This window comes from Momordica charantia (genome assembly GCF_013281855.1).
Source record: "Momordica charantia cultivar OHB3-1 chromosome 7 unlocalized genomic scaffold, Mcharantia_2.0 BLBB01000007.1, whole genome shotgun sequence".
NCBI classification, from domain to species: domain Eukaryota; kingdom Viridiplantae; phylum Streptophyta; class Magnoliopsida; order Cucurbitales; family Cucurbitaceae; genus Momordica; species Momordica charantia.
In genome coordinates this window covers 16220212-16241874 of record NW_028275165.1, presented here as the reverse complement: position 1 = coordinate 16241874, position 21663 = coordinate 16220212, and the positions used below count along the sequence as shown (strand labels likewise).

The following is a 21663-nucleotide window of genomic DNA, read 5'->3' as shown; positions in this document are numbered from 1 at the left end:
TTTCTTCACATTCCAACATCTGTGCATTGGAATGTTGTAAAGTGTATATTGTGCTACCTCAAAGGAACACCTAGTCATGGTCTCTATCTTACCTCTTCGCCCCTTACTATCACATGCTACCCTGATGCGGATTGGGCTAGTTGTCCAGATGATCGCTAAAGCACAAGTGATTGTTGTACGTTTCTAGGAAACAACATTATCTCTTGGTCTTCATCTAAGCATAAAACCGTGTCTCGGTCTAGTGCTGAATCAGAATATCAAGGTTTGGCAAGTGCCGCAACTGAAGTAGTTTGGGTAGTTTCTGTGCTTTCAGAATTGGTGGAGGTTTTCCACCACGCTCTACACCCATTCTTCTTTGTGATAATATTAGTGCAACCTATGTCGCCTCCAACCCTATCATGCATCAGAGAACAAAACACATTGAGATTGATCAACATTTTGCTCGTGACCATATTCTCTCTAATTAGCTTATTGTTCGTCATGTTTCATCTGAGAACCAACTTGCCAATATCATGACCAAAGGCTTACTGATCTCTCATTTCCATGGATTATTGATAACTCTTCAAAAGAGAGTTATTTGTGTCTAAAATTCATATAAGATAGCTAAAGATAGCCTCATCTAGTCCCCATATTCGCTGAGTTGTTCCTAAAGTATCATAAAAATCAAATTTCTCCTTTATAATGCTACCATATGTAAATGATCTAATTTTGACCATTTTGCTGTAGCTTTGATGATGCTCCAGTTTTGATGATGCTACAACATCAGGTTCAAAAAGAGATAGAAAGTAGCAAGCTGACAGTAAAAAGACTTCTCAATGGAAGTTACCACAGTAACTGGAGGTTTCATCTGAAAGTGAGAGTTGGGCCCCACAGGACTTGTTTTGTTGCCCTAAAAACGGAGGGAGGTATAAATGTCAACAAGAAGAAGAGTCTCTACACACACAAGACACAACCCCATTCATTCTTACAATCACTCAACCCTTACTTCAAAAAAACCTCTCCAACCGTTCGAGGAAGTCAAGAGGAGAAGAAGACTCAAACAATCGTTGCTGAACAGAGACCAAGACACTTGTTGGGAGCTGACCTTCAACTCCCTCTCTTCATCTTTTAAACTCTTTATATTGTTTTCATTCCTATATTTCTTGACTCCCTTATGGATTCGTGTAGCTAATCACCTTTTGTAAGGGGGTGATGTAGTGAACTCATTTCAAAGGCGGTAACTTTGTTGTTCTGTATTAATGATAGTGTGTTTTGAGTTGAAGTTGTTTTATTAATCAATTTTCAATAGGCTTGATCACCATGTTGAAATACCTTATTGTTAACTTTTGGAAAAATGTAATAGGGAGCGAAAAACTTCATTTCGAGCTAGATTCTACTTGAGTTAGAGAGTGAGAACTTAGGGATAAGAACCACCTAGCTTGGTTATAAATTGTTCGCATATGTTGTTATTGTTTGTCTAAGAACCCTAATAGTAGAAAATTTGGGATGTCTGGAAAGGCGTCTTGTCTGTTTGACCACTATTTCACTTCATTAATGTTGCAACATCGTTAGAATAGCCCAGAAAAAGTCACGATTCTCTCCCCCTTACTCCCTCATTTTAGAAGAAGTTATTCGTTTGTTGTTCATATTTGATAGTTTTGACGATTATTAAGTGTGTTTATGAATATCTTTAAAACCCTTGGGTTGATGCTTATTTTAGCATGTGTAGCAAAAGAAAATTAGTTAGTTTAATGCATTTCTTATGTAATTATTGAGTGTTTGATACTTAGTCCCTGTGATTCGAACTTTTTATTACTTGCTTGTGTATACTTGCATGTATAAGAATTTATAACATAAATCCAACCAACAATTACATCTCAAGCTCATTGTTATTCATCATCCAGTCAGCTTGCGGGGAAGGTTAAACTACCATGTTAACTATTCCATTTAGAACCTATTATCATTAGTTAATTTGAATATTTTTACCCTTGCTTTTCATCTTTTATAACCCTTTCGTCGTTCACAAAATGAATAGAAAATTTATGCAGCCTTCCTCGATTTTTTCTCTTCATTTTTTAAGCTTTTTACAAATTATGTAAAAATTTAAGAGCAAAATCTACTATTAAACATAGGGAAAGAAAAAAAATGAAAATTTCTCAATTTCTATGGATTTTTCCAACTTTCCCTCCCTCACTCTCTTATTCTCTCCCCCTCAAAAAAAAATGAAAATTTCCTATTTTAACCTTCAAGTTGTATATACATGTATTGACCTTCTAATTATGATAATTGAGTTGACCTTCCACTAAATATTTTTAAAATTATTCAAAAGTCACTAAATATTTTTAAAGTCACTAAATAGGTATTCATAATATAATAAAAGATTAGAAAACTAACTTTTAACATCCTTCGTGGGAAAAGAAAATTGATTTAAAATCAAATTTGTTAGGCGGTTGAAAATAAGAAAGAAAAAAAATAAATATGGTCAAAGGTATTTAGCCATTTATGCAAAATTTAATACTAATGGGTATTTACATTTTGATGACTTCATGGGGTGGTGTAAGGCCCAAATGTCAACGAAGATGTTGGAGGAAGTAATTTTGCTCTGCAATTTTTGGAAATGACATTATGCTGACCTTTACAGAAACTTACCGTTTTATCTATGATGTAGATGCACTTGAGGCTATGGCCACTAGTGATGCACTTGAAAACAAAATTCCCCCTTGTCCAATATTTCGGATCCTTGACATATTGACATGTCGATGCGTCGAACGATATTTTAACCATTAGTTATTTGTTACACTTTGAAATTTTCATCTCTCAGAAAGGTAACATTCAAACACTAGACTACACTAGTTACAAACATTTTTTTTCCTTTGGCATGAAGAGTGAAGAATTGAAACATCGACACTGAGATAGTAACAAGTACCTTAAATGCATCCAATGTTACATCATTTTCCCACAAATTTGTAGAAACATATCTAGCTGAAATTATTGGTAAATTAAATACTTGTATTAATAACAAAAGTTACATATAATGTAACAACTCACAATAGACGAAGGCAAGAATAAAAATTCCACCCAATGTCCTATTTCAGTATTCATCCACGTGACAAACATATACGATGCAACGAATGGTAATTATAAATAGATATCTAACCTGTCAAAGTATGTATAGCTTAACGTTAATTGACATATATCTCCAACCAAGAAGTTATGAGTTCGATATCTAGCCTGCCTAACATGGTGCCATATGCAAACTCACTGCAATATCCTTCAACTTAATGGAACCATATGCGCTGCGATATCGAACCTTATTAACCGTCGATGCAGCCAACTTTACCAATGCTCGAATCTTTGCCATTTCTTTTTCTAAAGCTACCCTTCTATGAACCTCCAGCTGTTGCACAAAGCCAACAAGATATTAACAGCGATTGCATTGTCTCAACTCAAGAATATGACGTGAATATAGAGAAGCAAATAACCTTTTCCATACAGCGTTCAGTATCCAACACGTGACAAAAATAACAAATCTGCTTCCACAAGTCCGCCTTAGTATACTGATATACAGGGGCATTCACAATTAGAGCCATAATTCTAGGAAGAATCAAAATATGTAAAAGGACTATATTCATATTCCTTTTGAAGTAGATAATGTAATACCGTTCTTACGAGACGCCCATCACACTGAGGATATTTTGGGCAGAGAATCTCTTTTTTGGAGTCACCCGCACGTTGAAGGTTGACAATACATGTGGTGTATTTGCATGTTTCCTCGTCGCACTATAATATTCAAAAGATTTTTTAGATTTACACCACTTCAATAACTATATAATCAGCCCAAAAAAAGGATTTCTAAGAGGTAAATTACCATCATTAAGCCATGATAATACTTTGCAATGAACCTGTCTGTTTGCATTTTTACCTGTAACATGTTACATTTGGATATTGTTACAAAATTGCCAAATTGAAACATGTCCTCTCAAGAGACGCATAACAATAACAAGTCAGTCAAATTTTGAGAGCACACTCTATGGGGTTATACCAAATTTGATCCAGAATTTAAAACTATCCTGATCTTGTAGCGTTTAAAACTATTTGCTGATTCAAAAGCAACTCTTGGTACTATGTTCTCTGGAATGAGCAATATGATTAATTGTTATTTGGAAAAAGTAGTCTCATAGGCACCTACCTGGTTGGAAATCATTCCACACGTCATTCTACCCCTACCCGTAGCATTAGCTTCGTCAGGGACCCATAACAAATCCTTGCAGTTTGGACATTTGAAATTACTCCAAAACTTTTTTGTAGGTTCATCAACCACTGGTCTTTCTTGCTTTCCATATGTTGATTTGTATATAGAACTGAAGATAGTAGGAACTTCGAAAGTACCATAACACCTAGGGCAAGTCAATACCAGTGGTTTACAGTCCAGGTACCTGTAGGTGGTCAAACAAAAGCAATGTTATTATTTTAGAATCCACGCAACTTATAACAAGTTTCCAAGGGAAATTCAAGGATTAGTTTGAAGTTATGTGAAGTTTTAACAATTCGAATCATGACCTTTGCTCATCAGTTACGCAGGACACGAGGGAAGAGGAGACATCGCTGCTGAAAACTTCACATGATTTGATCTTGAACTGAACATAATTAAGTATAGTACCTCAGAAGTGTGCATGTAATATTTAGAAAGTGAGGAAACCCCAACTTTTTCTTTTCTTTTCTTTTCTTTTTTCCTCCAGTAAGCAGGATCATGTTTTACCTTCGATGGATCAAGCCCCAGACAGTGAGCCAAGCATTCTGGGCTTGTGCCCTGAATTGAGGCACATAGACGAGAGACCACAGGGTGTATCTATTCGTTCATATGTCAACAACATGAAATCATTATAGAATGACAGTAACAACAGATCATGATTATTCGTGGAAAAGCAAAAACATGAAGAAAAAAGACCTGCTGTGACAAGTAGTAATCAGTATCAATCATCCACTTTCCACCTTCTCTTTTAAGTTCTTCAGGATGTCTAGCCCGCTGAGCAATGCCTGTAGAACCACCAGAAGTAGATCCCTGGCCGAAAAAGCAAAGCAAAGAAAAAAATGGAAAGGAAAATAATAAAGTAACAATGTTCTTCCAACTTTTAGATTTCACCATAAAATAGTTATATTATAAACACAGCTACGGTTATAGCATCATATCTAGGAAATAAATACTAAACCACTTGCACAAACCTGCTCACAGCAAATTATATACGGGATCGTATCACCAACATAACAGCCCGTAAGATAACCTATTTGTTTTAACCTTTGCGCAACCTGTACATTACACAGACGTCATCTTCAAAACAAAAGTAATGGTAGATAAAATAATTTGCAGTGGTTTAAGCATTTGCTTACTTGAACATGTGGTTGGTTTCTGGCATCAGGATAGGCTTCAGGTGGCTTAGTCAATGTCTTCCTGATGATATATTTCTCAAGTGCTACTTGCCCTCTCCTAATATCATCTTGTATCTGTGTAAAGTTTGCATATTTAATCCGAAAGAATTCCCAATAATTACAGACATCCAAAGGCTCATTTTTCTATTATATTTCGCCCTTTCCTGAGTAGTGTTGGTGCTTTTATTTCTTTAATTTCATAGTGTGCGCACGAGGGGGGTGTCACTTGTTACGTGTCCACATTTTTCAGAGTTGTTTCAGGATCATTGCCAATTTATCACACACCCCAATTTAAATTGTAGGAACTTTCTGACCACCAACCTAAACTCTATCTTTATTGATTATCAAAGAACAATCAACAAAGTAGTCATGAAAAGGTACAACTTTTACCTTCCTAAGAGAGTCATGTATTGACTCAATGACATCATCACATGACCTATAAGCATGGGGAAAGGTGGGGGGTGGTTAGAGTAAAATTAATGCAGTTTCCAAATAAATAAATTCCGTAGAATAGTAAATAAAACTCTCAAGGTGGCAACGTTACATACCCTCCAGACAATATTTGACCCAAGCAGAAATCTCCTAATTCCTTTGATAATAAACACCAGTCACGGCGAACCATATCAAGACCCTTGCGCTCAATAACCTGTACATATGAAACGAAGTAAACTTTGACACTGCTCTAGCTCCAATTTATTTCAGTCGAGAACTAACAGAGCAAATGAAAGTATATGATAGTTACCTCATACGGCATTCCTTCCTTGCACTGCAACTTTACAGCTGCATATTTCTTTTTCTTCAGAAGCAGCATTCTCTTGTACAAACCATCGAGATCAATTTCTAAACACTTGTATTTTCTATTGACCTAGAAAAAGAGAAACATGAAAGAATACCTCACATTGAGACTTAGAGACCATGAGCGGAAAGATTTAGATTTTTTACATGGATAAAAATTCTTCTGTTGTCTGATCTACGCCACGGGAACTTGTTGGGTTGTGTCATACAAGCATTCCAATATATTACGAATAAATTAGATGGACCTAAAATCTATTTTCTAGTATTTTGCGAGGGAATTTTCAAGACCCACAAGGTGTTGAACCTTCTTTTTTATTACTATCCATTCTTATACAATAGCCAGTTAATAAGAGTAAAAGAGAAGGAATAGAACGGAAACTTCCACAATTTTCAATAACGCTATAATTCGATACTAAAACATAAGAGAAGTTTATAAGGCTTAGATTTTAAATCATGAGAGTTTCTAACGTGATTGCTACGATAAATACTTTGGAAAATTCAATCAGACCACACAACCTCACCTCCTGTATCACTTTCCCTGCAATTGCTTTCGCTTTGCCAATATCATCAAGTCCACTATGAATCATTATTGAATCAGTATCGCCATAAATTACCTGTCGTGTGGAAAATAATCAATTCATGAGACAAGTACTTGTCAGTGCACTAAAATTATGCACATACGTTGGGAAATCTATATAATTTATGAATTTCAGCGTTCAGCTAAGACCTCTAGGTTTAAATTATTGCGGACAAAATCAACAGTGCTCTGCAGTACTTCTCTTCCCTGCAAAATAAGTAAATAAGTGACGTACATGCAAGTTCTTTTTCTTTTCTTTTTTTTTTTCTTTCGGTTGGAAGACTAAAGATCGTAGGGAGTCTTTTACATAATTGGCATATGAAACTGCAACATAAGCAACCTAATTCCCTTACTTGAAAAGTAATCAGCTCTGCTAGTGGTTTTGCGTAAAACCTTGATTTAGAAAACCCTAGACATCCATACATGCTGCATCACCATCACCAGAGCATGTAAATGCACAATAAAAAAGATGATTAGTTCTGTTTATGAGACATTCTTTTTTTAGTACAACAAGTGGGGGTGGGGGCATTCGAACTCATAACCTCATGGTTGGAGATAGGTGACAATACCAATTAGCTAGCTCATGTTGACAATTAATTTATGAGATATATGGAGCAAAATATTGAAAAATAGACATAAGCAGAAAAATGCCTGTTTGCAGTGAGCTTTAGTGCCTGCTGCTGAATTTCAAGTTGCTGGAGCTTGATACCAGATGCATTTTTCATTGATTTCTTTACCATTCTTCTCCTCTGAACTAGATTTTTTAGCAACTGTAGAAATAAAATGTGCATCATTGCTGATTCTTTCTACAAAGTGAAAAATTATAAGAAATGGACATGAATCACATGGCATACATTAACCTCGTTTGCCACTTTAGATGGGATGGAAAAAAGTGATAGATAATAAATAGAGAGGTTGAATAAGGTGGCATGTATGAGAGTGAGCCTACCACCCTTAGAAAAAGGGGAGTTCTCCCAAGAACTAAGCATTTTCCTCATTCTTTCCAGAATAGGGTTCCAAAACGTAGGAGGCCGTTGCTTGCCATTGAGGGGGAAACTGTAAGGTATCTCTCACTATTATGATATTTACGATGAAAGAAACAAGGCCCTCAGGCCATACAACAAGCGACAATCAATTAGAGAGGACTGGGAATCTCTCCTTCCTATTCCTAGCACACTTGCACAAAATAAACACAAACCTTCCTAGCGACTACTACCCTGCACATATTAAGCCCTACAGCACCAACAGTCGTACGGAGAATCCCCCACGATCCTAGACGTCGGTGGGGACATTCTATATTCTACCCTTCCTAGAGTAAGTAATTACCACCAGAGGCTTCACACCCCCCTCAGGCGAAGCCACCTTGTCCTCAAGATGGATGTCAAGGAACTGTCTCTTAAAGGTTTCGACGGGTTCGCATGTAGCTTCACTTTCTACCATATTTTACCAGCAAAGTAGAACCTCTCATTCCCCTGTATCCAAGTTATTTTGTGCCCACGAAATCTCCCATTGCCCATTTTAGTTATGAGACATGAAACATCAGGTGGATTAACGGATGAAAGTCCATCATAATTAATGGACGAGTAAAGGTCTAATACTTCTCTAACATATTTGTTATGCTTTCTCTGTTTTTTGTTTAGTTTGGGAGACTTTGCGAGCAGAAAAGGATGCCCAAATCCATAGTCTTCATCCAAGGGACTATTTTTTTTTTTTTTAACAAGAAACAACTTTTCATTGATATATTAAAAGGAGAAAAAGTTCAGGATACAAACTCCCGAAGGAGAGAGAGAAAAAGTGAAAAGAAATAAAACAAAAAGAGGTCCAACTAGGAGAAATACAGATCATAAAGAGACAATAAAAGCCAAAAAGACCAGGCTAGCTATTAGCAAAACGATCCATCAAGATGCAAGGACACAATAACAGAACTTTAAGAATCTTTAACTTTGGGCTTGCTAGCAAATTCATCAACGTCTTTGACTTCTCGAAAAAGGAAACTGAGATATTGAGAAAATTTGGCTTGAATTTCAGCTATTTCTCTTTCCCGATCAGCTTGAATCGCCAACACTTTTCAACGTCTTTAGCCAAAGGATTACCGGTTGAAGGTAAACCGAATGATGGATAGAGGAATCAAAGATGATAGGTTTCAGGGGAGGCAAGTTCGTTTGCAAATCCTTAATCACTTGCGCCAGAAAGTCCTCATTATTGGGGAGGCTTGGAGGAGATGAATGATGATGGATGGGTGGGAGAGGAGGGAGGATGGCAAGAGAGATGCATGGGAGGATGCATAAGGACTAGAAAAATGATTTTCAGTTTCTGGTTCTGAGGGGGGAGGGTTGTGGAAAATTTAGTGCGAGACACAAAGAAGGCTTTTTTTGTCTCTATCTCAACGACTCTTTTTGGGATTAGGTGAAGCTGACAAGGGTGGAGTCATGGGGAAAATGAGTTGGTTGCTTGGAGGAGGGATAAAGCAAAGGTGTCAGGTACAGAAATCGATTGTAGTGAGGTTAAAGTTGGAGACATAGAAGGGTTAAACATATAGGGCTTGGTTCTTCCACGTGACTCCCCTCAATAGGGTCTTTCCCTTCTGAGCTTAAGGCTCTTTCTCCAATTCAGCCAGCTCATGTCAACGCTCGTGTATACAATAGGCCTGCTGGAGGTTTATCATTCACTGATACACGGCAGTTGGTGTTGTCAGGAGGGATGTCTCGAGGGTACGGACAGAGAAGGTTTCTCCTTCCTTCTCTGGGCAATGAGCTAGGCTAGCCAACAGTAGAGCTCCATAAATTCAGGCCGAGTAACCAATGTAGCATTCGCTGGCGAAGAAAGGGTCGATATGAATTTTAATCGCTTCCTTATCATCTAAGCTAAGAGAAATAGTTGTTGGGATAAAACCCCAAGAGTTTTCTCAACACAAAATCAAATAGTTGCCTCCAAAAGGTCAAGCCGTGAGAGGGTCTTTTTTGCTGTTTCAATGTAACACCCGCACTGATTTCCAATTAAGCTCAGAGTGTCATCATCCCATCTCTCAAGAGGCAGATTCTTGATTCTTATCCATCCACCATACAAAGAAACCTCATCTCGTTCATTCTTAAATTGACTTCACCTACAAAACTCAATTGTGTGCATCTATGTATCAAATTCATGCCATAGTCCTTACCCTCTAAGACATAGTTATTATAACTAGTATCAAGCAAACTAGCCATCAGTGGTCAACATCCTTGTAAGGTGATTGATAAATCCAACTCACGTTTTTAAATAAAACAAAAACGGATCGTCACATCAAAATAAAAGAAAAGAAACATGCAAAAAGAAATCAATAACACGAACAAAATTCACAACTAACCTTTGCTCTTTGACAACATATAACAGATGCAGACACAATTTCATTCACATTCAACTTTTCATTAATGATGGTCTTTACATTTATTGCACTGACAATCACAGGAGGAATTTCCAAAGTTGTTTTTGACGTAGTTGAAACATGAACATCTTTTGGACAGTCAACTGTCACCTCAAACTTGCACCAGCTCACCTTCGTAAGAGTATGACCATAGTATTAGCATTTATAACAGTGAAAATAAAATCACTCTATGAACCAAATAAACTATTATAGGATTAAGCAATCTTACTTGTCGAGAACCAGGACATGAAGAAAATTCTGAAATTGATAGCCAGGAGGGGCCCATTATTTTCCTTTTAATGAGGAAAAGCTCTAAGGCACTGTAAGTATTAACATGTTAAATCATCACTCCATTAAAAAATAAAAAAGTAATCGGAATGCACATGGTCATATAATTGATAGAAAACATATATTACCTAAAAAAACACTGCAACATAACGGAATAAATTAGGATAATAACCTCATATCTTTATTTATTAAACTCCTACTCCTACGCTTCTTCCAAAGAACTTCAAAATAACTTTTAGAATATGTCATGCAATGATGTCCAAAAATGTTTGGATAAGAACGGGAAAATTCCCAAAACAAAAAACACAAAGTGCTCTAGCTTTTTGCATTGGCAGTTCCAAGTTTTCATTCTATTTATTTTTTCGTCCAACAAATTGGGGGTATGGGGGTTTGAACCTCCGACCTCAAGGGGAGGAGTAGATGCCAATTACCGCTGATATTCCTGTTGGCAGTTTTTATTCTATTTATTAAAAACAAGTTAGAGCCCATCATTGAAGTCAAAGAGGTGTAAAGATCTAAATATTAAGAAAGCATGGAAAGAGATCTATCATTGACCAGAGTCATTGATTGGGAAGATGTATAAGCAAAAATATCTTCCTTTTTGGCATTTTTTTCATCTTGCATACAGTTTAAATGCCTTGATATTTTTTATATTTGAATTTTGGGCCAAATATCCAAAAGGAGAATGTAAAGAAAGATGTGTGATATGCCGGGAAAGGCGAAAGGAGCATTCCAAGATATTTATACCTGCGATGCATTCCTAAGAGGGCACAGATTGATTCTCCTTTTAGATCACCAGGTAGTGGGGGGTGCTATCACATGTTTAACCAACCATAGTCAATAATTTCCAAATGGAGGTAATAATAAATATATAAATAAAGATTTTTTTGTAAGAAACTAAACATCAAGAACTAGGAGATTTTTGCCTTTGGAAGGCAACTTTAAGAACTTTGACCTCCTAAAATCATAAATTTTTGGTGTTTAAGATTCCATTGTACTAAAAGTTATAAGTTAAAATCTTAATTCAAATTGCAAATATCATACGTGTGTCAAGTATTATACCTTGAATGGGTAATTGATCTTAATCACGTAATTTTCCCCCGCAGGTATGTCATGACGCTCAGATGCATATTTCTTCTGTGATGATAATTTAAAAAGTGTACAACTGAATTAAAACTAATAGTTTCCGTAGGTATGTTTTGACATGGTACAATTGCATTAAAACAAATACAAAATAAACAAAAAAGGTAATTTGCAAACCTTAACCGGAGTCATGCTAAATGTTGAAACATTGAGATCTAGTAACCGCTTGGCTATTTCGTTTTTTAGTCCTGCAGTCACTTCCTAAAAGTAGAAAGTAAACGAAAATACTTAATAGAAGCATGCAAGATAAATGATGTTTTAAGAGAAAACAAAGAATGACAAGCATATCACACTCAGTTACAAGAGTGGATAAACTTACATGCAACTTTGTACGGATATCTGCGGGAGAAAGCTGAGATTGCTCCGCGTCACTCTGAAGCTTCAACATCTCATCCGAATGAAGAAAGGAGGCACTTGGAATAGCATATATGCATCTTTGCATGTTCTTTACCACCACACAACAACTATGGTACGGATCTCCAGCTTTTACCTAATTACAATAAGATATGTGACCAAAGTCAACCAAAAACAAAAAGAACACTTTTAATCTGGATTACTTTAGCTAATTTGTACTCCTGATCTGGGGGAGGTGGCGCGAATACACCACAAGATCGAACTGCACTCATGCCTCTCTCGCATCAAGGGGTCAGTCAATGGTTCGGGGAAAAGCCTATCTCAGTGATGTTCAAAAACGGGAAGCTGGAATAGAGGGTGGAAAAAAGTGATGTAGTAATTTGTTAGTTGTTTAAATGTTAGGATTATCTTTGTAATTTACCTTCAGTATTTTATTTTTTAGATTAGTTAGGTTATTAGTTAGGTCATTAGTTAATTATTGTGGTTAACTTTAGTTAACCATTATTGTAATTAAAGCTCATTGGCATTCCGTTGTACTTCTTATCAATATTCCAAATGCCAGTTATTATTAGCAAACAAATTGAGCAAAGTTTGAGAACATTTTTTTGGGGAGAGTCAGAAGAGTTCTCTAAAGCACTTGGTTAGGTGGGACATTGCCACTCGTTGCAAGGAAGAAGGTCGTTTGGGTCTTGGGAGATTGTTACATAGAAACCATGCTTTACTAGCTAAGTGGGGCTCGCAGTTTAGTACAGAAACTTCACTCTTTGGTGGCAAGTAGTGGCAAGCATTTATGGTATTGACGGTTTTAATTGGAATGTTTCTAGGAAACAAATTGGTAGTCGTTGTAGCCCATGGTTTTGAAACAGTGGTCGTTGGTGGCAAATTTCACTTTTTTCAGAGTTAAGAATGGCAAACAAGTCCTTGGCACCATTATGGTTGGGGGATTCTATCTTAAATGATAGATTTCCAACTTTATTTCGAATCTCTTCTCTTCCTTCTTATCAATCTATGATGCTTTGGACTCACATTCTTCCTCTTGGAGAATTGAAGTTAGAAGAATGTTGAAGGATGAAGAACTAGAAGATTATTTAACTTTGCTATCATGTTTAAGTTCGATTCTATCTTAAATGATAGATTTCCAACTTTATTTCGGATCTCTTCTCTTCCTTTTATATCAGTCCATGATGCTTCAGACTCACATTCTTCCTCTTGGAGAATTGAAGTTAGAAGAATACTGAAGGATGAAGAACTAGAAGATTATTTAACTTTGTTGTCATGTTTAAGTTCGATTCAGCTTTGTGATGATGTGGATGAGTTGAAATGGAATTTAAACTCTTCAGAATCCTTCTCAGTTAACTCCCTTTGCAAACCTAGAGCTGGTTCTTCATCTCGACAAAGGATTTTGTTTCAAGATTGTGGAATTTGTGCAGTCTAAAAATGGTGAATGTTCTATCATGGATTCTCCTTAATGGGAAAGTAAATACCACAGAAACTCTCCAAAAGAAGCCGTCTAACATGCTCCTCCATCCTTCTATGTGTGTTTTGTGTGCTGCCAATTGCGAAGACCAGGTGTATTTATTCTTCTTCTGTCCTTATGCATCAGTTTGTTGGGATCTCTTCTTTTACATGTTCAATTTTGCTTGGGTAAAGGACAATTCAATATCTCCGTCAACTTTTGAGCTGCTATTTGGCCCTTCCTTATCGCCTAAAGCAAGTCTTCTTTGGGTAAACAGTCTTAAAGTGCTTATTTCCGAGTTACGGTTTGAGCGTAATCAAAAGGCTTCCGAAGGGAAAAGTCGCTCAACTTTCGAATGCTTCAATATAGCTAAGTTCAAAGCTTGCAAACTACTCCCCTAGCACAATTTGTTCTAATTGGGAGGCTTTTTTGTGTAATGTTTAGATTTCCTTGCATAATCTATACTAAGTTTGTCTTGGCTGTATCTTTATTTTATCTTTATTTTTATTCTTCTTCCTCCTCCTTCATTTCACCTCTTTGGAGATCTGTATCTTTGAACAATTTTTGTTCCTTTTCATTTATCAATGAAAAGTTCTCTTCTCGTTAGAAAAAATAAAAAATTAAAGCTCATTAGCCTAACCATCATAGTTTGATCTAGTGGTAAATAAGGGTCCATTTAAATATTAAAGGGCTATAAGGGAATGAGTTCAGACCATGATAACCACCTACTAAGAATTTAATATCCTAGAGTTACCTTTGGCAACCAAATATAGTAGGGTCAGGTGATTGCCTCGTGAGATTAGTCAATGTGCATGCAAGCTAGGCTCAAACAATCACATGTATCAAAAAAGTAAGAATAAAATTAAAGATCATTGGCTCATAAGTTAAGTTTATATATAAAGGCTAGGCTTCCCTTTTTTATACATTTTTTATCATTAATAAAATAAACCAGCCTAATGCTATTCCCCCAATATTTGGTATCATAGCTTGGTAAAATTCTGGCCAAGAAAGATGACCAACACCAAGAATTCGGAAGTGGGTAAGGGAGAAACCTATTCCAACGAGCTTCATGTGACTATGTTCAATATTCAACACTGCATCCTTTCCTTGGATGACTTAACCAATCGAATGGCAAGGATTGAAGAAGTTGTCGAAGATATAAAAAGAGACTTAAAGAGAATTATTGAGGGAGAATAGAAAGCTTAAAGCAAAATTAGATAAAGGAAAGGAGAAAGTTCGGATACAAAGTTCTTAAGCAATTTTAGGAAATGTCTTTGGCAGAAGTTCGATACTCAATTAAAGTATAGTACAACTTGCCACCTACAAACGGATGGTCAAACTGAGGTTATGAATAGAACGTTGGTCAACTTAATTATATGTTTAAGTGGGGATAAGCCAAAGAAATGAGATCTTTGTTTACCACAAGTAAAATTTGCTTTTAACCACATGAAGAATCGATCCACCGATAAAAGTACTTTTGAGGTAGTACATACTAACCCTCGTTGTTTAACTATTGATTTAATAAGTTTGTCAAGTGTTGTGCTGTAGATTTAAGCTTGGAAGCTGAGTTAAAGGCTGATCAGGTAAAAAAATTCATAAAAAAGTCAAGGAACATCTCGAGGAATCCAATGCCAAGTATTCCCAACTTCCTACCAAGAAAGAAGATACAAAGAGTGTGCTGAGGGAGATTTGGTTCTTGTGCATCTTTTGGAATGAGAGATTTCCATAAGGAACGTACAGGAAGTAACAAAAGAAGAAAAGTGGCCCTTGTAGGATCCTTAAACGTATCGGCTGTGATGCTTATAAGATAGAGCTTTCAGAAGGCATTTCCAGCACCTTCAATGTTTTTTCACTCTTTTGTCACACTTTCAAGAGTCTTTTTCACTCTTTTGTCACACTTTTGTCACACTTATCTTTAAACATTTGTATTATCTCAATGAGAAGTTGTATCTTTGTTAAAAAAAGGTATTATCCTCGTGATGAACATAGTGTTTAAATTGGAGGACGAGTTGTTTCCTTATGAGGGGGGAACTGATGTAGTAATTTGTTAGGTGAAATGATTTCGAGGCGTGCCCAGGCACTCACCTATGGCAAGAGGCGAGGTGATATCTGGCCTTAGCACCTTGAAGTCATCCATCGTGAGCACCTTCAACATGGCACTTGCCATGGTGCACATTTGCTCGCCATGGTGTGCTATCGCCCAAATGCGACGCGAGCGCCATGTTGAAGGTGAGATTAATGGGGTTTTTATTTAATAAATTTCAATTTTATTTTACCTAAGAAAAGAAATAAAAGAAGAAGGAAGATTCAGAAGAATAATATAGGAGGAGAAAAGTACGAGGCAAGGAAGAAGAAAGAAAAAAAGTCAGAACATGAAGAAGATGAAGAATCGTCTGAGAATAAGAAAAGTAGGAGGAAGAAGAAGAGTAGTCGAAGGAAGAGAAAAAGAAAAGTCGGGGAAGAAAAATTTTGAAGACAAAACCTTCATATTTTCTAGAAGTAATAAAGCGACCTCATTTTCAAGAAACATTAAAGCATCAAACTGCCACATGGTAGTTTTTATTTTCCCATAACTACAGCTGTGTTCCTATATATTATATATATTTCTTTTTTTTTAACAAAAAACAAAACTCTCATTATCAGAATCACAAAAAGAGTGGGAGATGAGATATCCCCACCAGCCAACGGAAGTTACAAAAAAGACCTTTCAATTGACGAAGATTTGTGTCACACCATAATTACAAAAAAGCTTAGATAACAAGGTCCACAAAGAGACAAAAATATCGACAAGGTCCCAAAAACGTATGCAAGTTCATTTCTTTATCATGGAAAACCCGTTGATTCCTCTCATGCTATCTCCCACCACCGCATTTGACCATAGGATGAGAGCTTGACCGTTGAACTAAATCCCCCCAAATGAGATGTCTTAAAACTTCACTCGCACTCTTAGGAAAGACCCAACTAAGATTGAAAATGTTGATAAGCTTCTCCCAGCTACTAGCACTATAAGGACAGGTAAAGAAGAGATGCTGCATTCAATTTGCACATACACCACCAATTCGGGGATATGTACCAATTGGGACTAATCTTTGGCATTAGACAATTTTTTAGGATAAATGGCACAAATCACTCTTAAGAGATTGTAATTACATCCTTAAACTTTCAATTGTAAAATTTAAATCTTTAAACTTTCACAGGTGAGAAAATACCCGGTGGAAATTATACCCATAATCTTTCATACCCATAATCTTTCTAGGGAAAAAATTAAACCTTTGATCGTTAAATTACACCCGCGTTTCTCATAGTAATTTTTCTTTCATGGTTCTCCCTCTCTCTACCTCTGTACATCGGCGGTTACCGATCACACCAGTAGTCTTTTTTCGGTGAGTCCCAACCCTCAAGTTCATTTAACAATATAATGGTAGTAGAATTAATTTATTTTCTGATTTCTTCTTGTTCTTTTAGGCGGCTACTAATTGATACTGAGGACTTAGATCTAGAAGTATAGCAAGCGAGAAACTATGGCAGGTGGGCGGTGGTGGTTTGCTTTCTCCGACAAACAATAATAGGAAATTGGATTCGTCTTCCTTTGGTTCTCCCAGATTGTTTACTAAATTTTTCTTCAAAGGGGACAGAGACTGTGGTGGTGATCTCGAACCGTCTTTGGGTTTGAGAATTTCATTTTCGGCGCAATCGAATTCACCCAGAACACAAGTAACAGAGTCCAAATGGCCATGGGATTCGAACGGGATCGGACTCGGAATTGTGGATTCGACGCCCACAAAAACCGAGACCCAACCAGTTCTATTGGGATTTCAGTTACTGCCACCGTTCATTTCTCCAGGCAACCAAATCTCTGGTGGAACTCGGGATCAAGACCAGGAATTTGCATCTGGGTTTCTTCTCTCCGGTGTCCGGTGTACAGAGGTATATAGAGAGGGAGAACATGAAGTGGTATACAATGTTTAAAATTGAAAATTTAGGTGGGTAACTTTTTCATTATCAAAAGTAAGTTTGAGTGTTTAGATTTTACCATTGAAAGTTTATGGGTAAAATTTTTCCACTCGTAAAAGTTTAATGGTTTAATTTCTACCATTGAAAGGTGAGGGGTGTAATTACAACCATCATTACCCATTTTTTATCATTTATTTTTAAAATAATTTTTTTTTTAATAATTCGAATCCCCTACTTTTTTGGGATTATTTTTAGTTAACTTTTTTAATAGTATTTCACAACATTTTTCTTTTTCTTTTGATAATAAACCTTTAGAGAGAGAGAAAAAAGGAACAAAACAGTCTAAGGGAAGGGGATGAGGGGACCCTCCCTACATTACATAAGAATAGTTATCCTCCAATCTCGAATAACAATAGAGAGACTGTAATTATTTCCTGTCTGCGGCACCATCAAGCAGAACTGAGTTGTACACTATTAAAAAGAAGTAAAAAGAGGAGCTATCTTCAAAAACTGTCAATCTAGAGATTCCAAAAAAGAAACTCTAGCCACTAAATTCCTAAAACATTAGCCTTGCCTCTTAGATGCCACCCTTGCAAAACATCAGCCAACCAATCATCTATGCACCAAGGCAAACAACCAGATAACCCAAAAATTTGCAACAAAAAAAGTCAGCCCTTACCAGAAAACTGACAGTGAATGAAAATGTGGTCTAAAGACTTCTTCTCTAAAACAGAACAAACAAGCAGACAGAGACAAGGACCAATTATGACACTTCCTTCGTAATCTATTATCAGTATTCAAGCTTTGTGTGGTAGAGACCATAAGAAGGCCTTAACTTTCCTTGGACCTCATACTTCCAAATGTGGGATACCAGGGGCGTTTTCAGTTCTTGATGTTCAAAAATGTAACAATTTAATAGTTAAGAATGACAATCTAAAAGTATTGAAGTTCCGCCACCTTCCCTTCATATCGGGATATTATAATACAGAGAGTATAAACAAGTTTAGCATACACCAAAGGATCAAACTTTGCTAAGCAGTTGTACTAGCCTAGAAAAATAGAACAAGAGCATTTTTTAAAAAAGAAAATGATCAGTTAATTTTCATCGATCCATACAACATGAAATTGTGTGAAATGCAAGTGTTGAATTAACTATAGCACAATTGATGGGGGAATAAATTAGTAATACCTTGCCAAATAGATATACAGTGCCCATATTTGCACCGAAGAGCTCCTCGTGCGCATCAATTACATAGAAATGCAGAGAGCCGTCCGCGTCAGTATCAAAATCAAATTTCTCTTCAGAAATTGCTGCAGCAGAATCAACGTTTCTGCTCCCTCCGCTCCTCACTGCTTCCCACTCAGCAGTAGCACTCAAAGCTGGATATTTTTCTTCATTAATCCTAGCATTCAGAGTACACACCGGCTCATTCTTCAATAATGGTTCCATCTTTGTTTCAACCATAATAGGCATATTATCTTCAACTACATCTTCCTTGATCCAAGAACTATGTGATTGCACAATCGGATCCAAACTGGTCTGAAAATTTAAATCCTCCTTTTCCCCAATTTCCATACTTCCACCATTCCCCTGGTCCTCTATACCAGCTCGCACGGGCCCAACATCACTATCTGTAATAACCCTGGTCATTCCAAAGTTCCCATTCTCAGTAATTAAGACTCGGGGCAGTTAATCCCTCACACTTCCCAGCAGGAATAGGCACAGAAGTCCTCGAAATCGGCATAGCTCCGATTCGCCCCTTTCTACGCCTCTCTCTGTCAGTCTCAACTGGCGCAAATTCGGCAATTATATCATCTACGATGCTGTCACAAGCCGACCCTTTGGGCTTAACGTCTCCACTCGTTTTCCTGGAGAACATCGAAGAAAGCTTTTGATTCCCAGAGGAGGGCTTCTTCGATTGCGCTTCCTTCTTCTCTACTTTCCTCTTTTTAGGTTTCTCAAGTTCACTGTCGGAGGAATGGACCAAAAGTTCGGACCATTCCTCTTCCTCGCCTTCGTCTCCATACCCAAGACCGTCGCCGTCGTCAACAATAAACCCTCGGGCTTCCTCGCGACGTTTTGCAACGAGATCATAATATTCATCCTCAGGAATCGTATCATATATAGGATTCTCTAGCTTAAGTTGGAAACCACCGGCTTCTGATCGACGACCGCATCTGCGGATGGCTCGTAGACGTTCGAAAGCCTGACGGCGGGCAGCTGCCTTGGATTGTGCAGACGACTGCATCTCTCCCGCTGCAAATTTCTGGGATGGTTTTTTTGAAGTTTTGAATTCAAATGAGAAATTAACACAAATAACCTAATAAAGTTTTCATTTACTGAAATGACCTAAGTTTTCAAAATTTGAAGATTTGAAAATGAATGTCACAACTTTAGTTCTTAATGTTAATTTTTGAAAAAAAAATGAAGATAAATGATTTCAATTTGCAAAGGAGATGAAGAATTTTTTTTTTTTTTTTATGAAAACCTATGCCAATTTTGTCATAAAAATAAAGTAGCAGCTAAAATTTGAGACCAAAACTCGATCGAGTTTGGAGATAACTTGCCTGAATTATGAAATTCGTCCGAAACGAGAGGTACGGGCGAGTTTCCACGAGTAGAGATGTTTTCAGGCCGAGATTGAAGTTTAATATATATTTTTTATTCGTTTCCTTCTTCCAAAAGCTTTCCTTTGCTCGTTGGCTTCAAGCGTAACCGTTTAAGCTCTGTGGCTGTGTTTAAAACTTGCTGTGTGAGAGAAAAACACAAGTATACATGAACGACCAAACCTATTACTAGTTTACTGAATAAATTAGCAATTAAAATATATAGTGCAAAGTGTAAATTCGAGAACTCCCAAAGTTATAAAAACTCGTCTCTGAACTAATAGTTTTAAGCAAATTTCATAAAACTCGGACAAGTTATCTTTGAATTCACCGGAGTTTTTTTGCGCTATTTTCTTGGTTCATATCTCAATTTTTTTTATCAAGTTAAGGACAATTTTGTACTTTCACCTTCGCTGACATATCAGAAAAAATTGATTTTGGTTAGAAAAAACAATTTGAATCGGTAGGTCATGGGAGAAAAACGTAAACATTTTGGATCAAATCAGTCAATATCCCTACCTATCTAACCTCCACAAAAAAGTTTTATATTTAAAGAAATCCTGTTGTGAACTCATTAACAATTATATTGACATAACAAGCCACTAATTAATCTATATATCTAAATTTGCATGTTAAACATTTTAAAGTTCATATGCATATATACATTATTTTAAACTCATGAAAATAATTATTAGATCATTTTGCTTTTTGGGCAGCAATTTTTCTTCATGTTTGAAGCATCATGATAATTTCAAATAATGACTACTCCATATGCACCATCAATTTGAGAAACTGTTTGATCAAATCAGAAACAAATCTCTTGTACTTCATATTTTGCCATTGGTTCTAGTCTATTTGCAGACCATGGCAGATGCTTCTAATACAAGCATTGAAGGTCTTGAAATATCTCATAAACATCAATCAAAATTAGGTGTTGGGTTTTGAAGCTTAACATAAATCTTTAAAATTTTGTCATTTATTTATCGATCTTCATTAACCTAATTAGGCCAAAATTGACTCAATCGGTAAAGTTCTATATGTACAAAATACAACCTTTTCAGAGTTTTGAGAAGCTTGAGTGAAGTTGAACGTGATGTTAGGTCCATGGTATGGCATATAGCATGCTACACTCGTGACCATGATGATGGATATTAGAATAATGGGGTCAGAAATTTTATACTCTCAAATGTATCAGAGAGAAACTTAAAATTTTAATTTGACGATACATCTAATGGTTAGAGGGTGAACCACATCATGGTAACATACATATACGTGAAATAACATTTTTGGTACGTCTTGGCTTCTTAGGACATTCTATTAAAATTTTATCAGCATTTCCAATGGACTAGTATATTACCACGTGCAATGCACGTAAATTTTTTTTTAATTATAAGGTAACTTAAATTTTATATAATTTCACGTAAAATATTTTAAGTATAATTATTTTTAAAAATAATTCAGATTAATTTTTATATATATTTATTATTATTGACAGCTAATTACTAATAATAAAATGTACTATTTATAATTATTCTTTAAATATACTATTTATAATTAATTGTTAATGATATATTTTGTAAATAAATAAATTAAAAGTAAAGGAAAAAATTATATATTAATAAAAAAGTAAATAGATATTTCAATATTTTTATTTTAAAATTATTTCAACCTAATATGGGTCCT

General features: G+C 36.2%; 1 protein-coding gene across 1 annotated transcript; it reads right to left on the bottom strand.

Moving 5' to 3' along the window:
• Window positions 1-2951: 2951 nt before the first annotated feature.
• On the bottom strand, window positions 2952-19650 carry LOC111023083 (DNA polymerase alpha catalytic subunit-like). The gene is given in 26 exon segments (XM_022300427.2): window positions 2952-3376; window positions 3462-3536; window positions 3640-3759; window positions 3848-3901; window positions 4169-4415; window positions 4540-4616; window positions 4739-4828; window positions 4928-5041; window positions 5203-5286; window positions 5368-5481; window positions 5797-5842; window positions 5955-6052; window positions 6149-6271; window positions 6723-6815; window positions 6929-6985; window positions 7132-7204; window positions 7430-7548; window positions 7633-7845; window positions 10122-10310; window positions 10408-10498; window positions 11214-11278; window positions 11529-11603; window positions 11727-11810; window positions 11929-12099; window positions 18563-19046; window positions 19048-19650. Coding segments are annotated over 26 exon segments (3693 nt in total). The 5' UTR covers window positions 19623-19650; the 3' UTR covers window positions 2952-3214.
• Window positions 19651-21663: the final 2013 nt, after the last annotated feature.